At 40.4% G+C, this 18,414-nt stretch overlaps 2 protein-coding genes across 2 annotated transcripts in view; one reads left to right on the top strand and one right to left on the bottom strand.

The window, feature by feature from the left end:
* Positions 1-9,649, top strand: part of prima1 (proline rich membrane anchor 1) — a gene marked incomplete at both ends in the record, with an annotated part of 11,472 nt that extends 1,823 nt beyond the window's left edge. The window contains 2 exons of the mRNA XM_079261535.1: positions 1,727-1,859; positions 9,550-9,649. Of these exons, the coding sequence (XP_079117661.1) occupies positions 1,727-1,859; positions 9,550-9,649 (233 nt within the window). The remainder of the gene's footprint in view (positions 1-1,726; positions 1,860-9,549) is intronic.
* Positions 9,650-14,514: 4,865 nt separating this feature from the next.
* unc79 (unc-79 homolog, NALCN channel complex subunit) overlaps positions 14,515-18,414 on the bottom strand; it is a gene marked incomplete at both ends in the record, with an annotated part of 38,399 nt that continues 34,499 nt past the window's right edge. The window contains 10 exon segments of the mRNA XM_079261586.1: positions 14,515-14,703; positions 14,792-14,833; positions 14,933-15,010; positions 15,134-15,337; positions 15,451-15,634; positions 16,374-16,549; positions 16,651-16,740; positions 16,862-16,939; positions 17,033-17,137; positions 18,279-18,389. Coding sequence (XP_079117712.1) covers positions 14,515-14,703; positions 14,792-14,833; positions 14,933-15,010; positions 15,134-15,337; positions 15,451-15,634; positions 16,374-16,549; positions 16,651-16,740; positions 16,862-16,939; positions 17,033-17,137; positions 18,279-18,389 — 1,257 coding nt within the window.

Raw genomic sequence — 18,414 nt, forward strand, 5'->3', positions numbered from 1 at the left:
CATGCTCCTCTTTCGCTTCACCCCTGAGGTGGTAAATCCTCTGACAGATAGGCAAACATATTTCATCAGCCTGCTTGCTGAAAGTTGATATGATTTGTATGTCGTCCCAAGCACTTTAATGAACAGTGCATTGAAATATGGGACAGGCATAGAATCACTCACCCTGGGCCTTTAACATTATGAGGAGAGAGGAGTACTTAATCATCAAGCAGTGGGAGGGTTTTAATCAATCAGTTCCAAAGATTTTTTTATTTTCTGTCTTGTCAATCTGGATGGATTTCTTTTTTCCCCTGACTCACCATGTGAGTTCCCCAAGAATAAAGCGTTATAGACCGTTCTTTGACTGTTGTCAAGGTCACTGCATGAGCACTGCCATGGCCATCTGACTGCAATGAAAAGTGAGAGTTTGGTTTGCCCGATTGTGAGTCTAAGTGAACCTCTGAGCACAGCAATCAGAAGGTTTGAAGCTTTCGTGATGAATGTGATAAGCAGGCCAATTACGATCCCTTGACAGCTTTACACAGAACTGTTTGCAGAGGGTGCAGACACCATGAATAATTAATTTAAAGTTTGAGGGTTTTTTTTTCACACATATAATCTATAGAGGCGTATAATTATCTGGATATTCCCTCTGTACCCTGAATTGCAGAGCACTTAAAGCTGAAAGACTGCTTTCAGTGTGGTCTTTAAAAATGCAGCTAATATCCACGGCTAACACGAGAAACTGGGACATTAATGACTGAGACCATATCTGTCTGCTACAAGTCCAAAACATTTGAGGAAAATTGTCTGTGAAGTAAGCGTCTGCATGCTAAAAATGGTGTATGAGGGTCCTTCAAAGGAGTGTGCTTATCAAAATAAAGTAGATCCTTACCACTGACTGAATTAAATCCTACGGCCGTTGGCAAAATGCAGGATTAAAATGGAAGTTTGGTTGAGAAGAGCTTTTAAATTCACAGTGACTTATGACGCACCGTGCTGTACCACAGAGAGTCGTGCCATCTTATTTGCTCTGTGGAAATGTGCTGTGCTGGAAAATAAGAAAGTTACTAAGAATTATTTGTTGCTATACGGTATACACTTCACACTATTACTTTCTTATTATATTTGTCATTATATAGATGGTAGAGGGTGTTTCCTGAGGTGTGTGAAACTAGAATGAACCTGCAAACAGATGCGCACATACCAAAACCCATTCAGCGATGTTGGAAGAGCATCAAATGCTGCAGAAAGAGAGAAGTTTTTTGCATTACAGACACGGAGTTGCTGATGCACATAATGTTACACAGCATTCCTGGTGAGTGGTCCTTCTCCACAGATCTAATGTGGAAAGAGCAGGAGGTTCTTGCAACAGTAATTGGTGTGGACAAGAGTGCTGGTGTAAGGAAGGCTGACAGGACCTTAAATGATTCATGGTGTCGGGTTGGATAGCTTTGAACGTTGAACCTAAGACCTACAGAACAGGCGAGGACACAGCTACTTTTCAGCTCAGAGAGCAGGGAAGAAAATCACCTCCATGCTCCACTGTTGCTGTGTTGTAGAAGAGCTGAGACCGAGGAATAACAAAATAATGTCAGTACTGTGATTTTAGATTCATCACACCGTTGTATGGGCTTACTTTTTCATTTCGTCGTGTATTTTCTGTATTTGATTTGCTAAATAATGTTTATTGTGCCTGTGTTTCCACATCTCTCCCCTTGCTCCCTTCATCTCTTCTTTTCCTCAGTGGAAGAGCCCATAGTGCCGTTTTTGAGGCCCTGGTGGACGGAGATGGACCTTAAAGTTCTTGGTACAGTGGGCTGTGCATCACTCGTCTTCCTCCTCTCAGCCATCATCATCTGTTACAAGGCTATCAAAAGGTGAGATGTCACTCCTCTCATTTTTGTCCTGTGCTTTAAATCTGCCTCCAAAATAATTCACAGTGATGATAAAGTGAAGTAAAAATCTATCACAAGCTGGTCATTTTTCAAATCTACTAGCTCCTGCACTTCCTATTTAAGTAATGCAGGGCCCTACACTGCATGCAGTTATTAAACAGATCATCTTTATAATGATTAATGAGGTTGTTGAGCTACAATGCATTCAATAAACCTGACACCTGAATGTTTGCAGTGGAAAAGTGGGTTTGATCGTTATCTGAAGATTTTTTTGTTTGATGAAGCCTTAAAGGTAGAGTATGTAAGATTTTCAATATTTTCAAAATAAATTAACTAAAAAAATAACTACAATCATAATTAGATAGTGTTTTTAAACATGTAGGTTCCAGTCTGTCCATATTTGATGTGTTATTAAGTTACAAGTTTAATTAATGACAAAGACCCTTCTTAAATGTTTGCCTACCAATAAAAAAAAAAGTGCTTTTTGTCATTTGTCATTAATTAAACTTGTAATTTAATAACTCATCAAATATGGACAGACTGGAACCTACATGTTCAAAAAACTTTCTCATTATGTTTGTAGTTATTTTATTAGTTAATTTATTTAGAAAATATTGAAAATCTTACATACTCCACCTTTAAGTTACTTGTTTTTCTTTAATTTTTAATGACTTAGATTTTTGCTATTTTGTAAAAATATTCTTTTACTCTCGTCGAGTCTTTCATCCTCTCAGTCTGTCAGTTTCCTAATGAGTTTATTATCAAATTTCAATTCAGTCTCCAAGTTCAGTTCAAACATTGTACTCCTCTGATGTAATTATTTGCCACGGATCTACAATTGAGGAAGGATTTTTAGCCACATTTTAAGAATTTGCTGGCTGGCTAAGCAACATATACTTGAAAGCATGTGATGGAGTGTTTTTCAACATAAAGCTCAAGTCAGTTTCAAATATAACTACTAACTTTCTTTGGATGATAAGCATCTGCCATAAAATGTCAGCAAACTGAAGCGTTTTGTCCATTTTCAACCTAAATGGTCTAACCACCATAAGCCAGTATCCCTCCTCCACAATGGCTTCAAGTGATGCCCTGTGTCCATCAGTGATCCCACACAGAATCATCCATCTGTTCCATCAAGAGTCACTTTCATTTCTTTCCATTTATAAAACCTTTTTAAAAAAATCAGTTGTCTTGCATTTCTTGGCCAGTTTTACCAGTTGAGCTCATCTTTCTTATTTAGAGTTAGTAGTCTTCCAGTTTTTCTCTACTTTGGACATGTCTCAGCTGTAAGCTGTAATTCTAGGATTTGACTGGAGTCTTTTAAAAAGAAATTTGCTCCATTTATCCCCCACACACATTTTGCAACTCACTATTTACAGCAAAACAACACAATGTCAGTGTCACACTTGCCTCTCAAAAGTTTGGCTCGTCCTATTTGTTGGATCTGATAAAGGCTGGACATATCCAAAAATAGTTAATTCCAGCAAGCATTAAATCTTGTATGGTTTGGACTTGGATGTATAAAAAAGAAAATCTACAAGGTTAGAATGGTACCTTTTCTAATAACTGTGCACGCAAAGTCTGACAACCCATCATCAGCCTTTGCAGGCACACTAAGGTTGGAGGTTATGTAATGAAAAGGGTTGTAAAGGTCAGCAAGGAAGCCACAGCACTGAGTCATGCAGAAGAGTCTTCTGCTTGAAACTGATTAATCCAAGTGCATGATGACCAGACGAAACTGTGCTGTTTTTAATTTACATAAGTGTCTAAAGCCTCTGAGAACTGAGCCGGCTTTTTGGATGTGAGTGCAAGAGGCAGCAGAGGAATCCCAAGATGCAGCTGTTGCGGCGTTTCTTCTCATTGGCTTATTAAAAAAAAAAAAAAAAAAAAGGCTGTGTGAGGTTTTACCCTGCGGCACAACCAGACCCAATTCTCTTTGTACCATTTGCACAGCATGGTGTCACACATGCACTCTTTCATCCACGCACATGTATGCAGACGTTTAACAAATGTTTGTTTGTATTGTGATAAGCTGGGGGTACTTGTGCGCTACTATCCACAAACACTTTACATATATACGTAAATCATCTTGACATATTTACACCCAACCATGCACAAACAGCCAAGTGTGCTGGATTTGGAGCTATTCTATATTTTTTATTTATGCATCTTAATAATAAAAAAAAAAAAGATTTAGTGTCATACCTTGTTATATTTATAGAACTATATTAAGTCTGCACGCCAGATATGGCTTCCCTCAGCAGAACTCTATTTCCCCTTTCTTTAAACAACAAATAGGCAAAGTCAGGCAGTGGAAGTAATGGGTGGTTGGCTCAGGAATTCATTATGGCAATTCTCCAGCCCCGTGTGTAGCCAAGGGGCACCTTTTTTTTTTAATGCAGCAGTGGTAAGAAAGTCTTGTTGCAATATAGGCTCTAGCCCCAAACCCACGTTATTATTTATGAATTAATTTGCGCAGTCGTTCAGTCGCAGACCGCATCTTTTATACATGCAAGCAGGTCGCGTCCTGAAGCTCAGTGGCTTCTAGACTGCAGACTTTGTGCCACGCCAAGCTGCCCTCTGCTTTGAATTAATAGGCACAGGTCCAACTGACCTCATGAGACATTTATTAGTAAGTGGCAAATAGCAGAGCAGCTCAGGATATAATGTGACTTCCCTGATATTTTGTCATGGATGCTCTAATTATCCATCATTCCTGAGAAGAAGGAAGAGGAAAGACAGAAAAACAGCGAAAAGAACAGATAAAAGGTTGTTCCCAGGCAAAGCTAAGGCTGTAATTGAGCGTCTTAGTCAATAGCAATGTGAAAAAGGGTTTTTCAGCTGGAAAAACACAGCCAGTTATATATAGCCCTTCTAGACCCTTAGTGGTCCAGGATTTTCCAATGAAAATCAGCTGGCCAATGGCCAAAGCCTAAACACCACAGACAGTAGAAGAGCCAACTCTGCAGGTCCCAGCCCTCCTGGCCTTTTGTTATTTTTTATTATCTTCGTCTGCCAGTCATCTGTCAGAAGCAAAGGGACTGAAAAAAAACATGTCCATACAATTCTATTCAGAGTCTACAGCACCAGGGAGCCTAGTGTGTGTAAGCACAGAGAAGAGGATTCAGACACATGCTGTGTTTTAGTGTTGCTGTGCTTTCCAAAGCAAAAGACATGATGCTGCAGTCCAGGCAGCCAGCCATCCAAGAAGCCAAAACAAATAAAACTCATACCAACTGATTAATGAAGGCTTTTCCCAATCACTTACCGCTCTGAGAGGCTGGACCAAAAAGCGGATAATACATCACAGGGGGCTCTGCTCGACAGCAAGATAGAAAATCCAAAATGCTCTAAAACAGTTTTAAACCAGTGTTTACTGATACGTTATTAATCTCTTTTGTTTTATTAAAAAAAACTGCTAAACTGGCCACATCAAAGCTGGTGACAGATCTTTACAGCTGGTGGGCTTTATAATACTTCTTTGAACCATAGGATGTTACGCTAATTTCCAGATGGCCGGTGCGATTGTAAACAGCTCAACACATGTCCCAATTTCACCATGATCCATTCCCCGAACTTCAAACAGGAAAGTGTGCGCTGTGATTGCACAGCTTTGATATGAAATATTCATCTAACCTGTGAAGTGTTGTGTTGCCACCTGTCATGTGTCAACAGCATGCCATCTATTATTGAAGGCCTGGGTAGAGGTCGATTTGAGGCCCCAGTGCTCTGCCCTGTGTGGTGGCCCGAAGTGACATGGTCAATCTGAGCGGAGATTACATCCTGAGTGAAATAAGCAAGACTGAAGCACCTTCCAACATACTGTCGATCACTATACTTTACTAACATGGCAATTGAAGAGATCACCTCACAAATTTTCCAACTCTGCTGTCTTTGTTTTTAAATTAGTTAAGACAGAGCCTCTGCAGCAAATTATAACCAGAGAAGTACTCTGAGATCATCCTCCAGGAATAATGTTTTTATTTTCTATTGTATTCTGCGTGTTTATATAAAAAAAAACAAAAAAAAAACAAAAAAAAAACATGTAAGATATTCACTAAATAGTCCTTCAATGCAGCCTGGTGATAAACTGATTTAAAAACCTGCTGTGATCTAAATGCTTAACTCTCAAACGCTGTTGGTTCTGGTCTTTAGCAGGAAACACAACATTTTGTTGTTTTATAAAAACATTTAAATGTCATTGGATCCATAATGATGGGTTTATGTTTTGTCTCCTTTTGTTCTCTTATCGATAGCCTAGATAACTTTTGTGGTGATATAATATATCACCACAAAATATATATACATATATAATATATATATATATATATATATATATATATATATATATATATATATATATATATATATATATATATATATATATATATATATATATATATATATTGAGAGAGAGACAGGAGATTTCCAGTCTCCTTTAACTTTTCATAATTATATTTGTTGTTTTAGTTTTATATTCTTTTCTTTAAACTGCCCCACATGACCTCACATTTTCTGTTATTTGACTTCCTCCTTTAACTACTTACACCCCTAATGCAGAAATTTAGGTAGAAGCACTTCTGGCAGCAATGGCAACCTCAGGACTTATGAACACGATTCTGTTTTTCTGCCAGCTTTGAATGCATTTTCTTAATTATTTTGACGTATTCAAACTCGAGCTTAGGCCGGGTGGTTAGCATCAATTTAAAGTTTCTCCACAGATGCTCCGCTGGGTTCAGGTCCAGACCTTGACAAAAGCATTGCAAGGCTATCGGGTTTTACTATCGCCTCACCTCAACCTTTTTTTGCATCCATCTATGTACAGTATCCTCACAGAAAGGCTTCCTGTCAGAATGATGCTGAGTTCGCCATGTTTAACTGTTGGTGGCTGCAAACTGAAGAATAATAGAAGCTACTGGACATTTCCAGACTGATAAAGAAGATGGTAATATTTATTAAATGTACAAAAAATGATTCAGAGGCACATCAAAACACTGTAAACTTGGTGGGGTCTAAAACTTTAATGGTGGAATTTGGGTCAGCTGGTCTGTGGGGAGATTCCTCCCACAGGAAAACATTGATTTGCTTGCATATCTTTTCTGATTTTACTTGTACGTAGCAACAGCTAATTGTTCCCAGTGGTGAAACTTAAGCTTGAATGACTCATTGACAGATGGATAAAAATATAAATAAATGAATCCATTATGTGAGCTGTAAGAATATTGCATGACTTTATGGGGATATCAACCCCACTGACTTTCTATTTTAAGTTGGAGAATTCCCAGGCTGGCCGTAAACAGCGCTGTCCCTCAAAGGAGAATTTGGTCTATCCCAAATCCCTTAGAGGCAGATGCGTCCGTCCAACACCATCCACACAGCAGAATGTGTTTCTACCCTGAGGCTGGACAGTTCCTTTTCCAAGGCTTTCCCCGAGTCCCGCAGGGACACAGCAAGCAGCATCTGTCCTACACGGCCAGCATGTGTCTCTGGTGTGCTCAGCCATTCAAACCCTCCCAGCTGACACTGGCCCATAGTTATACACACACATTTAGTTGCTTTTCGTTGCATTTTATTCAGAAACGGCTTAGCATGATTTGCATGGCTTTCAACAGCCCTTAACCTAAAAAAGTGAATTGTGAAAGAGTCAACATTCACATAATGTCTTGACTGTCTTGGCTTTTTTTCTTTGGGAAACAATTATTCATATTCAGACATACAGTGACAGTCAAAAGTTTGAGCACACTTTCCCACTGGATTCAATAGGAAAGAGTATCTAAGCCTTTGACTGGCTTTGTATATGTTCTGGTGTAAATGTTAATTTTCTCATATTTACATGTTAGCTACTCATGGTAATTGATGGGAGCTTAAGGGATCACAAAAGGGTTTTATTCTTCATTCTGCATGGGTGGGTTGGGGGAGATAAGGTCTCAAACTAATTGCAGTTCCTCTAAAAGCTGCAACATTTCATTAAACCCAATGTTGTCATTTTATATTATCTGCATTAAAGGTCAAACTTTTTATCTCTTGTCGAGATGCCTCAAGGTGGATCAAATCAGAAGACTGACAAGACAACTGACATAAAAGTGTAATCTAGATTTTGCTGGGATTTTTATTTCACTAAACGTGACTTCGGTGTCAGGTGAAAGATTTTTTGTTCATGGTAATAGAAAGAGGAGAAGTCAAACTGAGCAGATTTAAAGGACCAGTGTGTGTGGGATGTAGAAAGATCTAGAGGCTGAGGTTAAAAATTGCAGTCAACGGGATGAGGAGGGATGAAGCTGGAGTACAGAGTGGAGATGGCAGCTGAAAACAAACTAATAAACAATAAGGTTATTTTAAAAGGTGTGGCTAAATCTGCTCAACTAATTAGGATAAAAAAACAAAAAAAAACAAAACATGATTTTTGGGTTATAATTTAGAGGGCATAAAAAAAACCTCATGGTGCTTTATCCAAAATGCACGACATGCTACTGTTAAGTATTTTATCTTGTTATGCAAAAACAATATTTACATGCCTGATTACCCTAATCATTTTCTCTAAGAGATACTGAGGCTGTAGGCTAGTAATTCTAGCACGCTTGGAACGTCTGACCTGAAATGTTGCGACACGTGTTGACTCAGGTTGAAGGTAAGTTTTGAGTCCCTGGACACAACAAACTGAAACTTTATAATGTATTTAAACAGAAAAATCCCATTAAAATTGGCCAAAACCTGCCCTTATCTGGGAAAATTTAATTACATCAATGCACAGCACTTTGAAAAAGAAAAAAAATATCTTTAAATATAAAGCTAACAATGTCCAGGCCTAGCACTGGATTGCATTACATCATGTATGAGCTCATTTCAGCCTGAGGACTCCCTTCCTGCGCATTTTCCTTATTGCACGATGCCTGAGAAGGTCAAAAGATTTTTGTAGGACTGGACTGAGTGACTGTTTGGCAAAGTTGCACTGGCCAGCCTTGGCTTTTAAAGGATGGGAAGGGTGAGAAGACACTAAGTTAAGATGTTGCTCAAGGGTCCTCTGTGCCGGTAAATTCAGTGTACAGTGTTGAGTGGGACAATGACTGTACTAACTGTATTCAGATCTGTCTGTGAGTTACATAAGCCCGTGCAGAGGAGAGCAGCTGAGGGGGTCGGTGCAGAGGCTACAGCACACTGGACAAATATAATAACCACAAAGACATTAAGGAGTGCATGAAAAAGGCTGTATTGAATTATACTACTCTTCATAGGGGCTTGTGCGTTGCAGCTTTATTTTGCAGCAGAACTTATTCACAGAAAAGAGTCTTGCAGTGCAACCAGTGTTGAGGTGGAATTTCACAGGAGGTTATGTATTGATGTTCTTCTCAAGTTGTTTTGACAGCTAAACATACTCCTTACTTAGGGGGAAGATTGCATCTACAAGCCCAAGTAGGTAATTGCCTTATCCCCTGTGTTGTGATCTATCTTTCCCTCCTGTCTCCTTGCAAAATTGACTTTTAAACATTGGGCTTATTAGAAAGGATAGCTTAGACCAGCATATCCAACCAGAGCAGCTGGAGAAATCAAATCAGCTTGAAGGTTAACAGACTAGAAACTCTATATAATGCCATGGCCTGCAGCTGAGAGCGAAAGTAACCATGAATCTGACTTGTCATGGAATTCTTCACAATGTGAAAATGTTTATTCACAGGAAACCACTGCGAAAAGAGGAAAACGGAACAAGTCGTGGAGAGTATGCCATGAGCATCCGAAACACGAAGACCATGGGTACAAACAACACTGTGGTATAAACTGTTTCCTGTTTGCACAGGAAGTGACTCCCCATTATATCTTACTTTATCCTGAATACAAGTCCCACTCGCCCAGAATGCAACAGGGTTTCACCTGAGCTTTTGAAATAGGTAAACCTTCCTTCTTTGTTTGGCATGTTGCCCGGACTGAAGACACCATTCAACTCAAGAAGAGCTGAAAAGAAGAAAGGCAAAAGGACATCAAAGCAGAGAGGACTGAGCGACTGGTCCACAACACCCCCTCTCTCTCCCCTCATGGTGTCAAAGTGGCACAGCAGGCTGAACATTATGCTCTAGTAACAGCAAGTGTTGCTGACAGGCTGGTTGGCTGCTGGCTGGAGAGGGACTGTCTGCCAGTCTGCCGCAGATCCAGACCTCGTGCACTGTTGACATCTGCAACGGAACAGACAAAACAGCAACCCCGCAGTCCCGTGGGCGGCCAGACGGGACAGCTCATTACACGCAACAAATAACATGCATGCAGTTTTTACAGAGAATGCAACATTTTTTTATGAACCAGTCCTCACACTTTTGTTCTCCATTTTTGAGACAGATGCTCTGTGAGAGGCACGATGTGGCTCTGACATGTGGATTCATCTGACTATGCAATTTAAAGAAATCCATACTTAACACAAAGAGGAGCAGCAACATCAACACGGGACGTTCTGACTACTTTTGCCATGCCAAAACAATAGATGAATAAAGAAAAATAAAGAAAAAACACAAAGGACTTAAGCGCCATGTAATATATTTAAAACATTCATGTATTTATTTCCTCTATTTATTTACTTATCTATCTTTGAATTTATTTTTCTACTTAAAAACCCATTCCTGTAAGTTACTCACATCTTAACATATCTTGTACATCTTGATGAATTCATCTTATTTCTTGATAGCTCTGTTTTCTAAGTGAATAATTTATAAACTATGTAATTCATTTGTGATGCTCCGATGCTTTAAGCCTGCTGTCAGTTTGTTGAGACACTGATGCAGAAAACACGCTTGCTCTGCAAAGAGTTTCGCCATCAGTTGTTCCATCTCTGGGTGTTTGATACACTTCTCTGTTTCCCTGAGACTTGGGCTAAAAAAAGTATGATTTGTGATGTGAATGTGTGTTTTCCAAACATCATTTCTGTGCTGCATCATACAACAGTTCCTACTTTTGATTTGTTAACTCGATACGAGTGCCCCTGCTATCACAACTCATCTTGTTAGTTCTTATATATCCAGTCTTGGGGTCAGCTAGATGCCTTCAGCCATGTTTTGTCTGGATTTGACAATCTTCAATTATCTACCTGTCATGAAGGGCTTAGCCCATCGCTATAGAAACAGGAGACATGAGCCCAGGGCTGACCTTGTGACTGGTGAGAGATACAAGATTTAGCCAATAGCCAGGGATCAGGTTGCACAGAGTCTCTGCAGGGATGCATAGGACTGAGTGCTGTCACCCTCCACATGCCCGATGGAAAAACACAACTGAACTGAACTGGAGCATCACTCAATGCTGCACTGCTTTTGGGGTGCTTTCTATTTTCTTTCGTACATTAAATTTGTGTGTGTCTGTGCGTGCATGCATGTGTGTGCGTATGGGCGTGCATCTGTCTGTGAGTGTGCATGCAGATGAGCAGTGAGAGTGGGCTGTGCTCTGTGGCTGTCGATTTAACTATAGATATTGGCTAAATTGTGGAAATTTGGAGAAAAAAAAACCCACAAGCTTGCATTTAAACATGCACAGATATTAACTAACAATATACCCCACCATGTACTTATATGAGAGAAATGATGGATGCATGAATGTAAATATTGATATTTAAATATCTGCCTTCTGGACTGTTAATTCATGTACATTGTAACAAATCATATGTTTACACATAGTAGATTTAAACAATGTGCTACCATTTAGATCAATGTAAATGTTGTCATGTTGATGGAGCAAGCCATTAATGTATATATGGCAGTCAGTAGTACATACACAATTTATGCATTATGCCAAACAGATAAAAAGATGTGCATAAGTTGATTTCACTGCTGAGTTTTGCAGTTGTAAATAAAAGTGTACATAACAACAAGCCTGATGTCTGTTGTGTTGAAAAGGATACATGTGCAGATATCTAGCTGCTAAATTAAAAGAGACAAGCTAGTCTGGTGATGAAGTGAGGCTGTTATATTTAGCTTTTGCCCATCTTTGTGCACACTGTGCTGGCTTTTGCTGTACATATTTTGCTCTGAACATTTTCTGCTCTGAACGTGTACCCCCCCCCCCCCCCCCCCCCCCCCTCCACCTCCACTTTCCAAGGTGGAGGACATGCTTTTAGTCTGTCTCACACAGTGGATCTTTAATGATCTGTGATTATCAAATGTATTCCACCTCTTAGGGCTTAATGACCCAAAGCAAAAGGAATTATAGGTTGCATATTGTGCCAGCTCAGTTTGGTCTATAAGGATGCCACCAAGTTTCATGGATGTATGTATGTATGCTGGATTTTTTTTTTTTTTTTTTCTTAAGCTAAAACAAGATCTCAACCTTTTTAACAGAATTAGACATTAACTAAAGGCACAAGGAAGTGAGAGATTTGAAAACACCCCTAAAAGAGGCTAGAGTCTTACATTACCTCATACAGACATGTTCCCATTTCTATTTCATTTGCACACTACACATGAACTGGAGTTAGTGATGTGAGACAAACAAAGGGGCCAAACCTGTACCATGCAGTCTGATGGAGAAGAGCACTGAAGAGGAATGTCAATGAATTATAATGTGAAAGAGGGGCCAGAGTACTTTGCCTTCCCTGCTTTAGATGCACCATTTGATGGTAATGCCAATGGACACTGTGAGCAATTTAAACATTCATGCATTGTCCAGTCAGGGCGCTGTGGATTTCACTGTAATAAAGCAATGTGACAGCACTACGCAGGGGTACCAGGGTTTGTCACCGTCTCAACAAGTTTCTGAGGCTCTCAAAAGGGCATGTTATGGAGCAAAGCGGGAGCTGATACACATATTCTTTGATTTGCATGTTCTTTAATCACAGTATTCCACTAATGTATACACCTGGTAATACATCAAGTGTGTGAGTGTGTATGTGTATAAGAGCCTACAGAGCTTTCAAAGTTGACCTTCACAATCTCTGAGGACCCACTCACACTCTCTCTTCCTGAGAGGCCGCCGGTCAGTGCTAATTACCCTCAGCACCTCCAGCTGCCTGCTCATCAGGTCAGCACTCCCATATGGTCCTGCAGGAGGCAGCAGGCTGGCAGGCAAGGGCGGGGAAAGTGCTGGATACCTGTGGGACACTGATTACATAAGCTGCTGCTAATGAGAGAGGCTCTTTCGGAAAGGGCTGCAAGTTCAAACGATCACAACGGTGGCAGTGGCTGACAGATTCAACCACAGAGAAAGGGGGATTTGATTAAACACACACTTACCCACATGCACATACACACCTGCATTCAACATAAATTTAATACAAATTCACACTCAGGGGCATGGCAGGAGAGGGGTTCTTTGATGAGCCAAGACTAGAGGTTGATGAGAAGGGCCATTGCAGCCTGATTCGGCTTGTTGAGGTCATCAGAGAGAGTGTGAGTGTGTATAAGCATGTTTTGATGCACATTAGTCATTTTGTGTGAAAACATTATTAAAAAAACGAACAAATTTGGTGACCTCCATGTGTAAAAGACCAGGTCTTTTACACATGGAGGAGAGTTAAAAAATAGTATTTGAAAAATACGTGAAAATTAAATTGAGCTTTTTTTCTTTTTTTTTCTCCAATTGAATACTTTTTCCTCCAGGAGAATACATTAATATCATCAGATCTAATTCATCTTAAAGCTTATTAATGAAATCCTTGCAGCCGTGAAGATCAAAACCAAGATTAATGTGCTGCTCAGCTCTCTAGTCCTGCTGTCATGTCATCTGTTATTCTCAGACAAGAGCTTCGCTGTAATACAGTTAGACCTCACAACAATGCTTAATCACAACAAACCACATTAGGCCAAAAGGTAATTGTGTTTGCTTGGTGTATGCGTGGGCCAATCTGTTTCACTGCTGCCAATGACGAGAGGGATGGAGGGGCAGCTTTCCACTTTGGGACGAGAGGAGGAGGGCGCAACCAAAATAGTCTTGTTTACCTCCAATGTCTGGCTCCACGTTATCAAGTTACAAAGCCGGTGCCGCAACTCAGATTGGCCTCTGATCGATCTGAGCCCTGATGGCAGAAGGCAGCATGACTGACAGTCTGATAAGGATCTCAGATGGGAGCTGGGTAATGCATGTCATGTCATTTTCCCGCAGACACCTGAGGTTCAGTTTCTCGTCCAGAGGAGCAGACATTATGGTAAAATGGACATTTTCCACATCATTCAGGACATCAAAGGGCAGTAAATGTCACATTTGAATTTTGAAGAGGCTATTTTGGCAATTCATGTGAAATTACAAAGTAGCTCATTGTTTAGAAAATGTGTACTTTTATTATCCAGCTTGCAACCAAGCAACTTAAAAAGGTGATAGGATATGAATGCAGTAGAGTGCACATATCTAAAATTCAACAAGCATTTGCTTTGACACCCTTGCCAAATTCTCCTCAGTCATCCATCTAACGCTGTTGAATACAACAGTTAAGCACCTGATACATTTACCCAACACAGGACTGGGAACACTTTATCATCAGTCCTGGATCTAGTACTTTAAAATAGCATAGATTTCCAGTGCATGTACAAGGATTATACCAAAAGTGCTGAAAATATTTCAGTTTAAAGGAATCCAACAAAGTATCAGTTCACATCCAAGTCCTTTTTTGGTCAGAGGGTTTAAGCCACAGCAGATGCATGCAGCTGTGAGGCCCCAGCAGTGAGCTCAGAGCAGGTCACATGGGATAGAACTGTGAGGCAGCCTCAGACGACTGGATCTCCACCTGAGCCATCTTAAATTGGGTGCACTGGAGCCATTTTCGCAGGGCAAATGGTGGGACTCCTGACGTCTGACCTTGAAGACACTGGTGGTTCACTCTGTTCTGAATGGCCTGGAGACGCAACTGCAGCCCAGCAGACAGATGCTGATGGAGGAAGAAAAAGAAGATGACAACAATATTCCCTTAAAATGATTTGGAGTTCGTAGTTACTTTTTAATTGTTAGAGTCTTACCTTAAGGTTTGATTGAATCATGGGTAGCCACATAGGAATAAGCTAAATGGAAGTCAAAGAGATGAAAAAGTTTTAGGGTACATGTAAATGGATACATGTGCAGTGGTATTCATATTTAGATACACTTAAATGAAAGTAAACCTTGACAAAGATGGTTGAGTTGCATTCCTGTAGGGCTTCCATCAAACTGATGACATGAAGACACACCATCTCTACCATCTGAGAGACAAATAAAAATTCAATATAAGATTTTATCTACATAACCTTGTTTTCCCTCATCATATCAAAGAAAAATGTAAATCTAATTTCCTGTTTGAAAACAATAAGTTGATGAGCACTTACCACTTTGTTGTGGGCCATAAGCTGAAGGATGCTGGGTGTAACCCGACTCCAGAACTCCAAGCCGGTGAGAATGGCAGTAGAAGAAAACTCTGTCTGGTTGTGGTTCTGCAGGGATGGAGCAGCAGCTGCCTGCTCGCAATAGATGGTCCACAACTGGGCAAACATGAAGGCGTGGAACAAAGAGCACATGTGTAGCACTGATGTCTGGGAACAGAGAGAGAGAGAGAACAAAATGAAGAAGGATTTAAAAAAAAAAAACCTGATCATATAAACAAAATCTGGGTGTGACTACATGGAGGGTTTTCTTTCAGCCAGACCTTTGACTGTTCTGGGAATCCAATGAGGATGACAATAAGATGATCTGCGATGTGGGAGCCAGCATCCAGAGGGATGGGCATGCAGGAGGTGGAGCCCTGATGCAGGGCACAGTGCGTCAGGGAACCCAAAAGGAGCCAGGACAGCTGACGGATGTGGGACACACACTCAATGAATTCTTTTGGCCTACAGAGAAAAAAACAGTTGAAATCCAGTTGAAAAAATCGCCTGAAATACAACTTTTACATCTATCATCCTCGTATTTGGTTAATCAGGCTGATATTTGTAGTTTCTATTTTAGTCAGACTAGTTTTTACAAGGATTATTTTTTTCATTGTTGTAAAAGCTATTTAGAGCAAGCCTTGTAAATTATTCAGAGACTGGGGGAACTAAAAAAAAAAACGTCCTGAAATAACTCAGACCTGCAATCTTACCTTTGAACATAAATGCATATTGATCTTGTTTTGATAAAATGTTCTGTGTAAAAACCAGACATTTTTTTATTACATAAATCACATTTCTGTTTTATCTGGTGTATAATCACATAACACTATGTGATTTATCCACATATGGCAGCTCAATCTGCAATCTTAAATTGTACTTTATGCAATTTATGACTCTACATGACATTCAGAGCTGATGGATTCATTATTGATATAGTTTATATACAAATCTTATGCTGTACTATAACACATAAAACACGACAATGAAAAACCAGTTCTTTGACTCCAATTATTCTACAGTCAGTTTGTCATGAATTATATTTTGACAAACAGAGATGAAAGCCTAATTGTCTGATTACATGAGAAGTATGAAGCTGAAGGAACCTGGAAAATAAGGAGGATCCATGTGATGGTTGGTTTACATCTTAAAGTCTGAAATGGCACAAAACTAATGTGGTGTGCTAATAGTTTAACATTCTTACCCTTGTTGCATAGTGGATGGTGGATGATACAACCAGGGAAGATAACGGACTACAGCTTTGTTGTCACGGTGATTGCCTTTGCTGATCTCCATGGCTGCAACTTGTGCCAAACCCACTTTCAGGTTGCCCCCAAAAGTGTCCTCATGTAGTGGCTGACAGCAAGCCTTCATATGGCTCTGAATAACCAGTTCAAGGTGAGAAAAAATGATCAGACTGGACAAAATATGGCCAAAAAACAACTGCAAGTTCAGGCCCTCACATAAGGAGCAAAACTTACTTTAAGTTTGGTGAGTGTGTGCATATCTGCTATGAAGTCCAGGAGCTCACTAATGTATTGCCTCATGCACTCCATCGCTGCTGTTGTACACTGTTGACAACAAAAGCAGTTTATGCTCAAGGAGAAATCACAGCTGAGTCTATTTGTAGTTCCTGCTGTTTTATGAGGCTGATCTTAATAAGATCTTAACACAAAGTGATTTAAGTCTCACCCCCGGCAGCGTTGAGATCATGTGTTTTTGGATGATGGTGGATTCTGCGAGCCGTGTGCCGATATCTGCACAAACAAACTGGCAACATCCACAGTACATTTAACAACTGTTTTCAAGATGATGCATGATGATTTATGGATGTCTGAGACATATAAAAGATATATTTTTTACCTGGACCAGCAGTAACAAGTTTGTGTCGGGCACTGGGGACTTGAACTTGAGAGCCTGCAGAAGCTCTAACACAACAATGCGGGACATGTAGAACTTATCTCTCTCCTGGATGCAAGGAAATAGAGAGTGGAGTAAATGTACTGATGCAGCAAGACTGCCTTTTTCTATTATCACTCTCCCTTTCTCATGCTGCGCGAAGAGCATAAACTCTGTAGCTTGAATAGAGGGAGAAGGACAGGCAGTGGGAGGGGAGGGAGGAGAGCCAGGGAGACAGAGAATAGTGAAGCTGAGGGGTAGATTTAGGCCAGTCCAGATCTCTCCTCCCAGAGTCCCAGGCAGCTCAGATGAGGCTGTCAGGCTGCCTCCTCCCTCCCTGAGGACAAGCTGCTCTCTTTGTTCATCCCTTCCACACAAAGCCAATCTGCCTGTTTACAAACCATACTGTCATCTTCTGGCTTCCAGTTTGCTTCTCTCTTTACCTTTACAGTCATGTCTGCTTATGTTAGAAGTGAGCACATGTTCTGTCACTCATGCCAAATGCAGAGCTTTCTCTGACATTTCTCAACGTGTGGCTTGTTCATACACATACCTGTACAGGGCATTCTCTTAATTAGAAGCTAATGGAGTAATGGAGCATGTCCGTTTGGTAAATAGCTAATCAAAAGGGGTGTTCATGCACCATTTGTGCAGCTGTGACGAATGGAGCATGATTTGGCAAACCTTTGTACATCTGCAGAGCCTGACTTTAAACATGACCTCCAAGGTTAACTGAATCCCCATGGTCTTCCCAGAGTCCTCACCTTGCCAGGAAACAACCCCACAGGACTGCATCCAAAAGCAATCACTCGTAGCAACTCTCGGCTTTGAAATGCGGATATCATCAGGTGAAGAATTAAAGAGGCAGTAGAAAATCAATACTGCAGGAGACATAAAACATGCGGTGCTGACAGTGGCAGAGGACCGAGGATCCATCTGCCCAAACAGTGCAGAAAACCCCGGCTCAATTTCTGTCTCAGACAGCCACTGAGAAACACATTGTGCATCCTCAGGCCGAGCACACCGACTAATCATGTCAATCAATACTGGCTGATTGCTTACTTAATCATCTGTGACACATGGCAACATTTCTGGCTGACTAAAGAGTGAGAGAAGCAGTTGTAGCCTCTAAGATTAAGTGAGAGGCCAGGAAACAACAGCTCAACATTTTCAATCCTGCAAATGAGTTTAACTCTTTTTGAGACTTTACCTTGTTGAAGGCTTTGGAACATAGTCCGCAGAGCTCTACAAGGTAGGACAGACTGAAAGTGCCGTATTGGATGACAAAACTCAACAGCTTGGAGAAAGGCTCCAGGAGACTCTGTAAGACAATGAAACATGAGAAA

Source organism: Telmatherina bonti (genome assembly GCF_933228915.1).
Source record: "Telmatherina bonti genome assembly, chromosome: 22".
In the NCBI taxonomy this organism is placed as follows: domain Eukaryota; kingdom Metazoa; phylum Chordata; class Actinopteri; order Atheriniformes; family Telmatherinidae; genus Telmatherina; species Telmatherina bonti.